At 30.9% G+C, this 15635-nt stretch overlaps 9 protein-coding genes across 9 annotated transcripts; 2 read left to right on the forward strand and 7 right to left on the reverse strand.

The window, feature by feature from the left end:
* Nucleotides 1–231: 231 nt before the first annotated feature.
* On the reverse strand, nucleotides 232–546 carry OCT59_004339 (uncharacterized protein; the record flags this gene model as incomplete). The annotated part of the gene is made up of 1 exon (XM_066148217.1): nucleotides 232–546. One exon carries the CDS (start codon nucleotides 544–546, stop codon nucleotides 232–234), a length of 315 nt encoding a protein of 104 aa, XP_065996838.1.
* A 276-nt stretch (nucleotides 547–822) lies between these two features.
* Nucleotides 823–1184, reverse strand: OCT59_004340 (uncharacterized protein; the record flags this gene model as incomplete). Its single annotated transcript, XM_066148218.1, has 2 exons — nucleotides 823–971; nucleotides 1049–1184. The coding sequence occupies 2 exons, from the start codon at nucleotides 1182–1184 to the stop codon at nucleotides 823–825; spliced, it is 285 nt and encodes a 94-aa protein (XP_065996839.1).
* Nucleotides 1185–1372: 188 nt separating this feature from the next.
* Nucleotides 1373–1585, reverse strand: OCT59_004341 (uncharacterized protein; the record flags this gene model as incomplete). The annotated part of the gene is made up of 1 exon (XM_066148219.1): nucleotides 1373–1585. One exon carries the CDS (start codon nucleotides 1583–1585, stop codon nucleotides 1373–1375), a length of 213 nt encoding a protein of 70 aa, XP_065996840.1.
* A 46-nt stretch (nucleotides 1586–1631) lies between these two features.
* OCT59_004342 (uncharacterized protein) lies at nucleotides 1632–1964 on the reverse strand (the record flags this gene model as incomplete). Its single annotated transcript, XM_066148220.1, has 1 exon — nucleotides 1632–1964. The coding sequence occupies one exon, from the start codon at nucleotides 1962–1964 to the stop codon at nucleotides 1632–1634; it is 333 nt and encodes a 110-aa protein (XP_065996841.1).
* A 2266-nt stretch (nucleotides 1965–4230) lies between these two features.
* Nucleotides 4231–4512, reverse strand: OCT59_004343 (uncharacterized protein; the record flags this gene model as incomplete). The annotated part of the gene is made up of 1 exon (XM_066148221.1): nucleotides 4231–4512. The coding sequence occupies one exon, from the start codon at nucleotides 4510–4512 to the stop codon at nucleotides 4231–4233; it is 282 nt and encodes a 93-aa protein (XP_065996842.1).
* Nucleotides 4513–7018: 2506 nt separating this feature from the next.
* On the forward strand, nucleotides 7019–7535 carry OCT59_004344 (uncharacterized protein; the record flags this gene model as incomplete). The annotated part of the gene is made up of 5 exons (XM_066148222.1): nucleotides 7019–7032; nucleotides 7110–7166; nucleotides 7243–7305; nucleotides 7380–7437; nucleotides 7521–7535. 5 exons carry the CDS (start codon nucleotides 7019–7021, stop codon nucleotides 7533–7535), a joined length of 207 nt encoding a protein of 68 aa, XP_065996843.1.
* Nucleotides 7536–11883: 4348 nt separating this feature from the next.
* Nucleotides 11884–13246, reverse strand: OCT59_004345 (uncharacterized protein; the record flags this gene model as incomplete). The annotated part of the gene is made up of 8 exons (XM_025327453.2): nucleotides 11884–12359; nucleotides 12466–12507; nucleotides 12591–12632; nucleotides 12715–12792; nucleotides 12886–12962; nucleotides 13040–13070; nucleotides 13138–13148; nucleotides 13240–13246. The coding sequence occupies 8 exons, from the start codon at nucleotides 13244–13246 to the stop codon at nucleotides 11994–11996; spliced, it is 654 nt and encodes a 217-aa protein (XP_025171183.2). The 3' UTR covers nucleotides 11884–11993.
* Nucleotides 13247–13268: 22 nt separating this feature from the next.
* On the reverse strand, nucleotides 13269–13972 carry OCT59_004346 (uncharacterized protein; the record flags this gene model as incomplete). The annotated part of the gene is made up of 5 exons (XM_066148223.1): nucleotides 13269–13355; nucleotides 13443–13543; nucleotides 13703–13732; nucleotides 13801–13870; nucleotides 13952–13972. 5 exons carry the CDS (start codon nucleotides 13970–13972, stop codon nucleotides 13269–13271), a joined length of 309 nt encoding a protein of 102 aa, XP_065996844.1.
* A 79-nt stretch (nucleotides 13973–14051) lies between these two features.
* Nucleotides 14052–15582, forward strand: OCT59_004347 (uncharacterized protein; the record flags this gene model as incomplete). The annotated part of the gene is made up of 7 exons (XM_025320477.2): nucleotides 14052–14059; nucleotides 14131–14212; nucleotides 14289–14399; nucleotides 14476–14748; nucleotides 14837–14922; nucleotides 15016–15028; nucleotides 15112–15582. 7 exons carry the CDS (start codon nucleotides 14052–14054, stop codon nucleotides 15580–15582), a joined length of 1044 nt encoding a protein of 347 aa, XP_025171184.2.
* Nucleotides 15583–15635: the final 53 nt, after the last annotated feature.

Raw genomic sequence — 15635 nt, forward strand, 5'->3', positions numbered from 1 at the left:
TAATAATGATATCCCGATCCTCTAACCCATATATGTGATTAGTTTTCATCAAAGATCTTGATTGCTCTGCCTGATCATAAGGTTGTCCCCTTCTTCTCAAATGACTATGGTATAGTTTTTTGCGAGCGAGTTGTCGGGACTGTGGCGAAGCTGTTTTCGAATGACGTACCTCTGATAAATTTCTTCGCTCGTGTGCCCACATGCAAATAACGCCCCCTAAATATCATTAATTTACGCAGAACTAGTGGTTTGCCGGTCTCGAGTAAGGAACTCATCTTTTTTCAGAAATATATTAAACCATAACACTCCGGGCTTTCCAGGATCTCGTAACTGACCAGAAGAAATTGCTTCCTGAATCCACGTAAGCAATTGACTAGCCCGCTCCTCGTTCTTTTCTAGTGATCTAAATACTCGAGGAATGTCTTGTTGTCCCTGGTTTTTTGCATATCCAGTTACACCTCCATTAGAGGCTGAAGAGCGGGATATACGCAAGGTTTTTATTTCAGCAGGACGGATGCAGAGCATTATCGTTACATCAGCAAGCATTGTGCTGTGGCTTTGGATACATCATACATATCCAATCTCTCCTTAACTGATTCTAACGAGAAGTGGTCCGGATAATCGATCCCTTCATCTTCACATTGTTTACTACGCTCCTTTTGGATTTTATTAGCTGAGCGGGTTATGTCTGGAATCAATGTAGCCGAGATAATTTTTTCTGAGGCTTTGAGGTTTCGCAATTCTCTTCGAAGCCTAGAGATTCGTGATAAACCAGCGCTAGCATTGGAGGCAGATTCGGAGCTAAGGCTTTTGCTATAAATTTTACTTCGCTTCACCAAGATTATCCCGAATGATACGCTGGGCCAAATCTCTAATAGTCTCTTTCGGTAAAATTTGACATGTATTCACTGTGTCCGGTTCTGCTTCTTGGGTGATATCGGGAGTATCAGGAACATTGGACGGCAAGGCTCCTTTTTTCCGACCAGCTGTTAGCTTAGGAATTAATGCAAATACCTGTTCTTTGCTAAAGTTATATCCTTTTGGAGACGTCGTCGTGCCTGATCCCTCTTAACTTTATCCGTCAAAAGGATATCCAATGCCGGAGCGTGGTTACTAAGCTCTTCGATACTCATCTCGGTATTGAGCTCGTTTTCTGTTACATATCTAGTAGCGATGCCAGCCATGTTATTATTTGGTAATATGTAGGGTAGGATATTTGGTTATACCTAGGTTGTTTGGTATATACTATGCGGAGAAAGTTCAATTGGAAAAAATAAATAATTGTTCTTCGTGTTACTTCGAAAAAACATAAGATATACTTTAACCAAGAAAATCGATCCACTATCGAGAGGGCTGGCTTTTTATTCGCTCTTTACCAAAGCATACCATTCTCTTGGAGTGTGCTTACCGTTTTTTTCCATTCCTCATCAGTATCAAGCCAGGAGGATGTGATCCCATCTTCCTCGAGAGAACGGCGGATTATTTCTTCTCCTATTAATCTTTCCCGTACTTTCATGTCCATATATTCTTTGGGATCTTCTTTGGTCTCTATAGCCCAACCACATATTCGTGAATCAGTTTCCATCCTATCACGGAATGTAATGGAATCGAGTCGGTCTTTTCGGTGATGGTCACGAAGGCATCTGGATTCTCCCCGAGTTCGACTGCCCTTTTTCGAGACGCTCATCTCGCTGAGCTCTGGCCAGAAGTATGGCAGACGATACTTCATTGATAGGCTTAGAAGAATCGGTTGGGGTCTCTTTAGGAGGCAAATTCACTACTTCATTGATAGGCTCGATAGATTCGGAAAGCTTGCTAGTCTCAGATGTTCCAGATGTTGAGGCGACTGGAGCACGTGTATTTTCTGCCACATAGTCGAAAAGGGCTTGGGTCAAATCGTCCTGTTTATCTGCTTTCTTATTTTTACTGATATTAGGTAAAGGCGTATTCTTTCTATCGAGCATGCGCTCTTGGTTGAGGTGGGATTATTTTTGGAGGAATAATTTCTGGCATATTGAATATGGGTATGTCTGCCTCATTTTCGGTTTTCGGGCAAGTCGTCTTGAGGTATATCGGAAAATTCTTCCATATCACCTAGGCCAGATTCACGGAGCTTAGCTATGATCTTGGAGCGGTCGAGTATATATTGCCATTCTCTTTTCCCACCACCTGTCCGCACTTGTTTGCTTTCAATACCAATTTCAGAAAACTTTTTTCCAGCAACTTTACTAGTCAATAGTTTTTCACCATTCTCTTGCACACATTCAAGATACTTTTGATATAATGATGTACGACTTTGCGTAGATGTCCAGCCTCAGCCCTAGATGTAATATAGTCAATTATAAATCGAATGGGACTAGAAAGCTGATCACGCATTGTATCTACTTTCATTTTTGTAGAAGGAATTTTTCCTGGACTCCAATTTGATAAATCACGGCTAAGGAGAGTATATACGACTACTCCTATGCATCATACGGTCTAGAATATCCCTACCTGGTCGAAATATGGTATATTACCTCTACAGCATGCAGAGACATCAAAACAGACTATACGAGAATCACCTATATCTATTTTGAGCGGAGCATCCTGATTGCTTGTAACCATATACCCAGCATAATCATTTATTCGTATAGTTTCAAGACCCTTACGCTCTATAGCTACCATTCGTTCTGTTATGAGTGATTTGAGATGCCCGTTAAATCTATGCCATTCCCCACTAGACATTCCAGTCTCATTCATAACAATAAGCTTTCGAGCTTGAATGGCACTATTAAAACGCCCGAGAATTTTTTCCAAATCTGAAGTTGCAAAATGGAGGTGTGACCCCCAAGACTTTATCACCAATAAAGTCAGTAATAATATTTTTCCCGCACTGTTGTAATGTAGATTTTAGTACCAAGATTGTCCGGGGGAGCTTCATCTCTGGTTTCTGTACTAAATACGCCCACCAGTTCCAGATATATTCGTCAAGTCTTTCATCCCCACTACAGATTACGTTCTTTACATGCCAGAGAATCGGATTCATGATTTCTTTATTGATTTCTGACGCTGGCTTAGCCAAAAATCCTATGAAAAGATTAAAGAACTTTGTATCGTGAGCTAGAGTGTTTAGCGAATATGGAAGAAAATTAATATTGCGGTAAAGGATTAGACCTTTGGTAACCGCCTGATCTATTAAATTAATTAACTTCACTCCCTCCCCACCTAGCTCAATCAAGTTAACTTCATACTTGGCAAGATCTAGTTTTGGTGCCATATCAAAATAAAGACCACCATTCGTATCCTCTATTTTGAGCACCCATAATCTTGATGTTGTTTGAATACAGGCGACTGTTGCCTGAATTGCGTCATAAATCTCATTACGAGAAAATTTCCGTCCAGATACACACATATCTATTAGATCGCCCCATACGAAACGGTCATTTGCCTGGCAGAAATTCTGGGTCGGATCTAATTTTATAGGGTTTGGAAGCTTTTTCTCTTTATCTAAAGCTGTTTCGCTAATAGTAAGTTTTAATGAAGGATTTCTCGTCCCAGGCTGTTTATCTTGATTGGCACGGTAACAGAAAAAGCTATAAGATCTTTTATTTCGTCTGATATATGCATTATCACTGGTATGTTCCCGATCACATAATGGGCAGTGTGATGGAGAGATGCGTGATAGTGGAAACTTGTCAGGAAAATTATCGGATGGATATGAGAGATTATACCCTTCGATGCTAGCTTCTTGAAGTAATGTCTCTACTAGTTCGAATTCAGCATCAGTGGTGACATTATTTATGCTAGGACATCCCTCCATTTCTGCTTTCGGAATATCTAAAAGAGAACTTTTAACGACTTCTGATTCATCATTAGGCGGGCGAATCATGAAGTCAAAGAGAGTTCCATCTTTTGGATGAACTGGTTTTTTTACACGAACATGTTCTCCAGTCTTTTCGTCAAACTTGGAGGATCCAAGCATCCGTAAGGAGAAAGACCTTTTATTTGCGATATTATCAATAATACTATTTCCTTGTAGAGCTGTCGGAAGTTTCTTACGAACAAGCTCAGTAAAAACTGCAACCCGAGCAATATTTGGAAGTCTCATACCAAAAGTCGAGATATGGAGGGACATTTTTTTTGCATCACTACTGCTGGCAATTGTTAAAGTTTTATAATCCCACTTCGAATATTTCCAAACATGTTTTTCTAAAACCAAAGAACAAGCGAATCTAAGATCTCTTTACGTTGCTAAATTTTGCCAGCCAATAGTATCAAGCACTTCTTGCTGGTAAATCGAAATCTAACGATAGGCCGGAGTGGTTCATCCCCATCAATGAATTCGTGTAAGGAATGGCCTTCACGTTCGAGAGAATGGCTTATCTCATCCTCATTATCTGCACCGAGGAAATGCCTTGGCCTAACACTATCGTCACGAATTTTATATAGGCATTGACCTATATCAGAGGCTTTAAACCCACAATAGAACGGGGCGGGCGCGTCGAGGAACTCTGAAAGCTCGGATTGGGTCATGGTATTATATAACAAATATACAGTTCGAGAGAAAGTATATACTCCGGGAGAAAAAAGTTCAAAATGAAAATTAATTCCGAAATATATAAATCGATACATAATCGAACTATTCATAGTTATCAAAAATGACATTTTATCGATGTCCATATATTCTCAGGACCGGAGAAGTTTGTAATCGGGGGTGCTTCCATCCAAAAGGGTGCCAAATACATCGGAATTCTCCCTCATATATACCTTGCATTGAATGTGGTAAACGAACTTATTCTGGATATGGGTTTTGCGATCTACATGCTAGAAAGCACCGTAAAAAGGAACAGTACCATCGGAAAAAGCAGGCTAAGATAGCTTCGGCGGAGATATTGGTAGGTAATTTAGAGGTAAACAAAAATAATACAGTTTGTCACTAGAAAAAAGATGTCACTGTCACTGAGAAAATCTTGGTAACGCCTCGGTGACGCTTTTGGTGACAAAATTTATAGCTATTTCAGATTTTTAGAGCTCTCGGACGGTTTCTGATGCCCATGTCACTAAGAGCACTAAGAAAAGTCCGAGTTCCTTAACTTTTTTTCATTTTTTTAGCATATATGTATCACGCATATGTCATATATGTATCATACTATATCGCATATAAGCCATAGGATAGCATAGAAAAATTTCGATTTTTTTACTAGAACTTTACTTTTTCTTAGTGACTCTTAGTGACATAGTGACAGATACAAAGGAAGATAATCGAGCGTCCCCAAACTTTGAAAAAGCATACAAGGGGTGTCACTAAGAGCGTCACTAAGAGCGTCACTAACAAATTTTCATAGTGACAACAAGAAAAAATCCGTCCTATTTTGCATCCTAATATGCCTGAAAACATACTGGAAATACAATATGAATGCGCTTCGGGCCGGCCATGATAATACATAATGCACCTCCAACCACAGACACGAAATCGGCATACATATACTGGCGCAATAGTTATATGACTTCTTAGCAAACAAATGGGCCGGCCAAGCTAATACAAATTGCACGCCCAATAGAATATCCAAAATTGATATTGAAGTTAGACAAATTTTATTATTATTTTTGGCACAATAGATTTTTGTTTAATTTTGATAACGTAATATTCCATAAATTCGGCCACAACTTTACTTTTACTAGGGACACTAGGGGACACTAGGGACACTAGGGACGCTCAAAAAAATAGCATACACATTGCCTCGACCTGCATTAAACATGATCGGACTCTAAGTGCCGGCCGAAATTAATCACAGATCTACTGCGCCATCCGACGTGATATTTTTTTTTACCATATTTTGGGATCTGGAAAGGCAACCAAATAGACGCAAATTCTTAATATAGAACTAGCATCCAAACCGGCTGGCCCAGTACTGGCAACCAAGAAGGATAGCATGGCACTACATACGCCGGTAATCAAAAGGCAAATTTAAAATGGAAAACAAATCACCACCTACTTAAGAACCGATCAACCGTGAAGCCTCACCAGAATAAATTATACGAGAAAGCATTTATTAACACACAGCTCATAATAAAAAAAGGTATATTTAGATTATTTAGGCATAGTCGTATTTAGGTTATTTAATCACATGATCACAAATAATTAACGGAAAAAGGCTAAAGAAAAGCGAATTCAAAGGAAGGAATATAGTAAGAAAAAATAACTAGGTGCATACTTAAAATTAACAAACAGGTTATTTAGTTAGATTATTTAATCATATTTAGGTTGTTAACTTTAGATTATTTAGATATATTTAATTTATTTAGTTATATTTAGATTATTTAGTTATATTTAGATTATTTATAATTACATACTTAGATTATTTAGTTATAGTTAGATTATTTTATTACTAAATAACCTAGTCTAAGCCGTTTATGACTAAATAATATAATTATATTATTTAGTCATAAACGGCTTTTCTTATTGTTAAAGGAATTTTCTCATGATCAAATGAATGTGATAATTTGGGCCAGCATTGAAATATCATAATTTCGGCCTGAATTATAAAAATTTTTGACCAATAAGATAGGGCACATGTGATTCAATTTGTTTCAAATTTAGGTGATCATATAAAAATCGGTTAGTTTTAAATAGTGCTCCAAAAAAAATCCGATCTGATCTGGATCCGCAGATTTGATCTGAGTCAGATCTGGTTCAGTTTTCAAAATTCTGATCCGTAGATCAGATTAGATTTAAAAAAAATCTGATCCGATTAATTTCAGATCGGATCAGATCATAACACAAGAAAATCTGATCCGATTTGAACAGATTCAGATCAGATTTTTTTTTAAATAAAAAAAAAATTTTTTTTTTTAAAAAAACTTTTTCTGGACGGAAAGGACGAAGCTGGACGACCAAGATTTAAAAGAACGAACTAGGTAAGTTCATTTCTTTTTTTTTGTTTTTTTTACTTGAGGGAACGTAATTAACGGTTTCCTTCTTTTTTAGTAGGAAGCCTGGACGAACGAAGCCTAACGACACGACCAGGATTTAAAAAAAATGAACGAACTATGGTAAGTTCGTTCCTTTTTTTTATTTTTTATTTTTTATTTAAGGGAACATAATTAACATTTCTTTTCTTTTTTTTTAGGAAACCTGGACGTGAGACGAAGGAACGACCAGGATTTAAGAGAACGAACTATGGTAAGTTCGTTTCTTTTATTTTATTTTATTTTATTTTTTACTTAAGGGAACGTAATTAACGTTCCCTTTCTTTTTTTTAGGAAACCTGGACGTGAGACGAAGCTGAACAACCAGAATTCAAAAAAAAGAACGAACTATGGTAAGTTCGTTTCTTTTTTTTGTTTTTTTTTTATTTTTACTTAAGGGAACGTAATTAACGTTCCCTTTCTTTTTTTAGAAAACCTGGACGTGAGACAAAGCTGAACGACCAGGATTCAAAAAAAGAACGAACTACGGTAAGTTTATTTTTTTTTTATTTTATTTTTTTATTTTTACTTAAGGAAACGTACTAATTAACGTTCCCTTTCTTTTTTTATAGGAAACTTGGACGTGAGACGAAGCTGAACGACCAGGATTCAAAAAAGAACGAACTATGGTAAGTTCATTTTTTTTTTGTTTTTTTTTGTTTTTACTTAAGGGAACGTAATTAACGTTCCCTTTCTTTTTTTTAGAAACCTGGACGTGAGACGAAGCTGAATGACCAGGATTCAAAAAAAAGAACGAACTATAGTAAGTTCGTTTTTTTTTTGTTTTGTTTTATTTTTACTTAAGAGAACGTAATTAACGTTCCCTTTCTTTTTTTTTAGGAAACCTGGACGTGAGACGAAGCTGAACGACCAGGATTCAAAAAAAAAATGAACTATGGTAAGTTCATTTCTTTTTTTTGTTTTTTTTTCTTTTTACTTGAGGAACGTAATTAACGTTCCCTTCCTTTTTTTAGGACAAGGACCAGATCCGAACCAGATTCGGATCAGATTCAAATCAGATTCAAATAGATCCGAACCAGATTCGGATCAAATTGAACCAGATCTGATCGGATTCAGATCAGATCAGATCTATTAAAATAAAAATCAGATCGGATCAGATTTAAGCTGAATCCGGTCTGAACTGATCTGTTAGGAGCACTAGTTTGAAATGCCTATAACTTTTTATACAGATCTTTTTTCAAAAATCTGACCGGTAATTTGATAGTACTTGTCTTGAAGAATAAAACTACCAGTTTATTTTCTTTAAAATTTATTTTTTAAAATTTTATAAGATTTTTTAATACTACAATTTTATTGTTGAGTATAGTTTCTTTTTGCTGCATATATAGATAAATTACATCTAAAAAAGGAAATATTACATCCTACTGGGTGAATATAACTTATGATAATTTATTTATATGGTATATAAACTTAATATTAATAAAGTATATATAAATTATTAAAAAAAAAAAGGAAATATTACATTAAGTTATTATGATTTTTTTTCTTTTTAAATTAATTAACCAATAGGATTGCTGGTAAAATTACTAGTAAATTTAAAATTTTTCTTGAAGATCTCTATTAAAAGTAAATAGGGTCCTTATAGAGCAAAAATATATACTATAAAAAAAAATTTTATTATGGAAAGCTTATAAAAAAAAAGTTGAGAAGATTAAGAATACTCAAAAAGGAGTTAGTAATTAATTAGCAAAAAATCAAGTATATAATGATACAATAGATATTTTTAAGGTATATTTAGTGTATATTTGTTAAGAATATATTATATAAAAAAATTCAAAAAGTTGTAAAGAAATTAAATATATTTTATATAATGTAAATATTATTTTGAAACTCATTATTCCATAAATTTGAATAATTAAAGAGCATTTTGGTTATAACTTTTATGTGAAAATAGTAAACTATTTTTATTTGACATAATATTTAATTAATCATTTTTTTAAATTATTTTTTTTTATTCTAAACCACAAATAATTATGTATAATATAATCAAAAGGTATTTATTTTGTTATTTATATAATTTATATTTTAAAGTTCAAACAAATATGTTAAGAAAGATCTTTTGTAAAAAAAATCAAAAAAATAAGATTGATTTATAATTTTTAATGAGACTATTTGCTTAATGCTGATATGGTAAAGAACTAAAGTAAAAAAAAAATATATTAATTATATTAATTATTTACAAATTATAAAATAATTAACTTATTTAAAATTTTGTTATCAATATTTATAATGAAATTAATCATTTTAACTTTGCAAAAAACAGAAAATTTATATTAATTATAGATATTTATAATTAATTAAATAATTAATTTATAATCTGTCTTAAAATCAGCGAAAATTACTATATATATTAAAAAACTATTATTGTAGACCAAATTCTTAATGTTAAGTAATTTTCAAGTAAATTAATCAATTTTTTTTAAAATAAATATATTAGAAATGGTTTAAACTTAAAAATATATTAAAATACTAATATCGTCTTGTATTTTTGTAAATAAGTAATTTAATATTATATATATTTGATCTATGGATTAGAATCGATTATCATTATTAGAATCGATTTTAGAATCGATTAATTGTCGATTAATCATTAATTAAAATTATACTACTGCCGGTTACGTGACTATCAAAATTATTAAGATCAACATAAAAAATTTCCTTTTTGGGAATTTTGTATAACATAACTTGAATTTCATTGGATAACAAAATTTTCTTTTTTTGGATTTTTGTTAATGTTACGTGACAATGACCTAACTTCTTATTAACAGACTACCCCAAAATGTCACGAAACGGCCAGCATTAAGAAATTAAGAAATTAACTATGTGACAAATAATGTGTGACAAATAGGCCAATACTTTTAGGGTATGTAAGGAAAATCTTTATTAACACTACTGCGCCACAATAAGTAAATTCGATTTTTATTTGATAATCGATTTAAAATCGATTCTTATCGATTTTTGATAAATTCGATTATTGTAAAATTGATTCCAATTCCTAATTTGATCTTTAATGACTAAATCCAGCATTACTAAAGAAAAAAAATTTTAATATGTAAAATTTTTTGTTAAACTAATTTTATAGATTTTTTGCCTTATTTATCCAACTTTTCAGTTATAAATCTTCATATAATTTATAACTTTATACTTAGTTTTAATTCCAAATTTAATCCTAATTTATCATATTTATAAAATGCAATAACTTTCAATCCAGTGATTAAAAAAGAATGATCTATAGCTCTTTAGAATTCTCTTATTAAGATGCATTTAATGATAGTAATTATATATCTTTAATATTAAAGAATGGTGAAATATTTTTGCTATCTTTTGATGCTAGAATTATGAAATTATCATCATTCGATACATCTTGATAAAGGGAATTTAAAGAGTTATAGATTATCTTTTACTAATTATTAGATGGAGAGTTATTATATTTTCATGAATATGATAAATTAAAGTTAAATTTGAAGTTAAAACTGAGTACAAACCATCTGAAGATATAAAACTGAAAAGTTGGGTAAATAATAGCAAAAAACCTATAAAATTAAAGTTTAACAATAAATTTTACATAATACTATTAATTAAAATTTTATTTTTTTAACGATACTAGATTTCAGCCCTTAAAATCATATATAACATTAAAATTACTTAATTATGAAATATTAATATACTTCTAAGTTTAAAACATTTCTAACATGTTTATTTTAAAAAAAAATTTGATAAATTAAATTGGCTTGAAATTGCTTAATATTAAGAATTTGATCTATAATAATAGTTTCCCAATTAAGGTTGCTTGCCGAAACCTAGGAGTTTAGGCAAGATGGCGTTTTGCCAAAAAGCGAAATTCTGCCAAAACTATATTAAAGTTATATTAAAAAACTGGCAAAACTTTGGAGAATGGTGAAACTGCTGAAACTTATTATAAATGCCGAAACTGCCGAAACTCTGCCGAAACTATAATAAATCTATAGTAAAATTTTGACGAAACTAATCGTAGGATTTTGAAGAGGTTTAGACAAGCAACCTTATTCCCAATATATATTAGTTGCTTTCACTGGTTTTGAGGCAGATTATGAATTAATGATTAAATTTTAAAATTGAAGGTTACTAATTATTTATAAAGTTTAAATTATTAAAAAAAAAAAAAATTTATTTATAAAGTTTATTTAAAAAAACTAATATATTTATTTTAGTAATAAAATCAATTAAATTTATAAAAATAATAAGAGGTCTTTTATAGTATAAAAGATCTATATTGGTATATTAAAATATTAAAATGCTTTTTTTTAATAATTAGCTGTATTGAAAAGATTTTTATTTTTTTATATTAATTCAGTTTTACATTTTGGAGAAATTTTACAATAATTTGCATTAAGAAAAAATAATTTTATTTTAAAAAATTTTGTAAATATTTCATATTATAAAAACAAAAATTTAATAATAAAATAAATTAGTTTGAAATTCTCGTATTTGACCAATTACAATGAAATAAATTCGTTTCATTGAGATGAACCTTATGAGTTATATTTTGATTAAATTGCAGGATAATAGCTTTTTTTATGATTGTTTATTAAAATTTAAAACAATATAAAATAATGTTATATTTTCAAAGGGAAAGAAAATACCAATTCGGGTCAGAGATCGATCCGTCTAGAATTAAAGTGCATTTTATTATACATTACCATAAATGGACAAAGGGAATAAAGGGCATCGTTTATTTTTGTTGGGACAGAGAAATTTATCGATTTGAGCAATTATCGGTACATAGAACAATCAAACATCAAGGTCAGATTACTGTTATTATTTAAACAATACTATAAATTTGTATATATTATTGAGGGCAATGATAAAGTCATGATATGACGTATTTATACACGCACATGGGAACATTATTCTTAGGGAAGTTGTATATATGTATTTTTTTATATTTTTTTATTATTTAAAGTAAAAATGATAAACCATGGCATATGAAAAGATGCACTGTACAAAGGATGCAGAAATGAAATGTATATGCCGTAGAATAGTCCTTAATTTATACTATAAGGAGGTAAACCATATTTTGCAGGATCAAATAATTCCATAGAAAGTAACATTTCAGTAGCATCATTTACACCAGGATGTAAAGCAGCCAAACCAGGATCGGGTATCCAAATTACAGGCATGCCAGCATTTTTAGCAGCTTGAACACCGTTTATAGCATCTTCAAAGACTAAACATTGCTCTGGTGGGGGATCACCCAATTTTTTTCGAGCTGCTAAGAAAAGATCAGGAAAAGGTTTACCACGGGTTACTTCTGGATCATCACCACAAACAATACCATCAAATAATTTAAATAGCTCTTGATTGTTTTTTGTTTTGATTTCAAATACATCTCGATGAGAACTTGTTGCTACCTATAAAATTAGAACAAAGAAGTTTATAATGTATTATGAAAATGCATAAAACATGAAAATGCGTGATACGTGAAAATGCATAAAATGAGTAGATATTATTACTTACGGCCATTGGTATGTTGTGTTCCTTTAAATGTTTTACGAGATTCTAATTAATTGTAGGTTAAGGAAATAAATATATATATAATAAATAAAAAAAACAATACATAAGTTTAGGAAATGTGGACAAACCATCACGCCCGGTAATGGCTTAACCGAGGGGAATCTTTCTTCCTATCAAGAATTATAATAACGAAATTATTTTTTTTTGATTTAGTAAAATTTATAAATGGATAAAGTATTATTCTAATCTTACATGTTTTAAATTTCTTTCTTCAAGATATTCATCACTTGTCATTGAAATTCCAGTTTCCTTAATCAAAAGATCAGCAGCCTAAAAAAATTTTTTATTCGAAAATAATTTTATTTTATTTTGTTTTATTTTAATAATTTTTAATTAAATTATTTTAAAACGATAAATAAGTACTTCTTGTTGTCGAAGACCCATTAATTTCGATTTTAATTCCCATCCATAAGTTTTACCGAATCTTGATAAAATTTCCGCTGAATTTTAAGATTAAATTAGAATAAAAAAATACAAAAATTTAAATAATCTGTTTAAAAACAACCATATGACTTACCTGTGACTTCTGTGTATACATTTTCGGTATCCTTTATGTATATATTGAATTTATTAATTCATTTTAAACAAAAAAAAAAGGGAGAAAAAATGACTTACCAACAAAAGTCCTATAATGAATCACCAATAAAAAGAAAATTTTTAGATTTCAGGTTTCAGTTTATTAAGGAATATTATGATATCATAAATAAATTAACTAACCATCCATATCAAAAATACAATGAGTTATTTTATTCATTTTTTTTTTTATTATTTTTTACTTCTGCGAAAAAAAATTGAGGGGCGTTGTCCTGACCAAAAAAATTTATTTCGTACAACTTTTTAAGTGTTTAGTTGATAATGCAAAAGTTAATGAATGAAACTTAAAATCTATTAATGGAAATCAGCTATTAAAACAAACTTACCCGTGAGAAAAAATTCGTAAAACCTAACCCACGATGAACCTTAGATAATAATTTGCATATTGTCAATGGGCGGGTGCAAATACTAGACTCATTTAAATTTCCTATAAAGTATAGAAGAAAGAAATAAATAAAGAGGGGCGGTGTGAAAAAAAGAAATTATTGTTTAAGCCGTTTATGAATATTTAGTATAATATATATAAAATTCATTGAAGATCTACAATAAAAAATCCGTGATAGACAAAATATTTTTAGTTATTTACCCTTCAAAGTAATTCTATTTTTGCCGGGTACTTATCTTTTCATTATGGTCTGCAGAATGCAGAATGACACATGACACATAGTCTCGCGATCACCTGACGTTTATCATCGTATCCATATATAGAATATAATCCAAGTTTGACTGCGTTTGGTTGATTTTTATAAATTGTCTAAAAAGTGGCTAAAAATTTAATTTCCCAATTTTTTTTTTTCAAAAAGCCCTAAAAAATTTAATTTTTTCTTTTGCTTACAAAATAATCTGATACATTCATGGCTCCAACTCCTATACGTCAAAATGGTGGAGTAACTTCACTAAGTAATAATACGCACTCTAAATTTCTTAAAATCGATATGCATACGTGAGTTGTTTTTCTTTTTAAATTTTTAAGAGAACTGTAATATAAACACTTATATCTCTTTCTTATTTTAGCCATATTCTTCCTAAACAATGGCCAGATTTAAAGAAAAAATTTGGTTACGGGGAGTGGATACAGTTGGATCATTTTGAGCCTGTTAGTATTTCTTTTTTCGCCGTTCATGACCGTGGCGCAGTAATATACCTTTTATTTTTCTTTTTTCGTGAATTAGGGAAAGGCGAGAATGGTATTAAATGGTAAGAATTTTCGTGAGATTAAATGTAATTGTTGGTCCGTAGAAGATAGAAAACGTGAATGTGATAAAACAGGAGTTGATATTCAAGTAAGTATAATAAGTTATCATTGTTGCTCATCAGCTTATCAAAGCTTTAATTAACGGGCGTTAATCTATTTAATAGGTATTATCAACAGTTCCAGTTATGTTTTCATATTCCGCGAAACCACAACATACGCTTGAATTAGCAAGATGTCTTAATGATCATATAGCTCAAGTATGTAAAGATGACCCAAAAAGATTTGTTGGACTTTGTACTTTGCCAATGCAATCTCCTGAATTGGCCGTTCAAGAATTACGTAGATGCATTAATGAGCTTGGTTTTGTTGGCGCACAAATTGGAAGTCACATAAATGATTGGAATTTAGATGCACCTGAACTAGATCAATTTTGGAAAGTTAGTATTATTTATGACATATTTATGAGCAAAGACTAAAAAAAGAATAAATCCACATTTAGTAAATTATGAATTTCTTAATTCGTAGGCCTGTGAACAACTTGATGCAGCCATTTTTGTTCATCCTTGGGATATGGAAAATAAAGGCAGGATGGAAAAATATTGGTTTCCTTGGTAAGTAAATTTTATAAAATTTTATTCAACAAATTGTAAACACTATTTATTTTAACGTATTTTTTTTTTTTTAAAAAAAAAAAATTTTAATAGGCTCGTTGGAATGGTAAATACAAAATAATAATAATGATAAATATATAATATTTAATTCTCACGATTTCTATAATTAACCTTCATTTTTTTTTTTAGCCATGCGAAACCACTATATCAATTTGTTCACTTATAATGGGAGGAGTATTTGAAAGATATCCGAAACTTAAAGTATCATTTGCGCATGGAGGAGGATCATTTCTAGGAACATTAGGACGTATTGCGCATGGATTTAATGTACGACCTGATATATGTGCCTTAAAAATTAAAAAGAATCCTATGGAATATTTAGATCGAATTTATGTTGATTCCTTAGTACATGATGAAGATACATTGCATCTTTTGATAAAAAAATTGGGAATTAATAAAGTGATGTTAGGAAGTGATTATCCTTTTCCATTAGGAGAACATCATCCTGGTAAATTAATCGAAGAGTGTGATTGGTTAACTAATGAAGATAAAGAAAAGGTATTAAGTGGAAATGCACTTAAATTCCTCGGGATTGAACATAAAAGAGATATGTTTACTAAGGAAAATAAAGAAAAGAATGTACAATATAAAGATAACTAAAAAAAAATTATTAATAATTTTTCTAATAGAACGGAAAAAAGATTTCTTAAAAG

This window comes from Rhizophagus irregularis, chromosome 12 (genome assembly GCF_026210795.1).
Source record: "Rhizophagus irregularis chromosome 12, complete sequence".
NCBI classification, from domain to species: Eukaryota; Fungi; Glomeromycota; class Glomeromycetes; order Glomerales; family Glomeraceae; genus Rhizophagus; species Rhizophagus irregularis.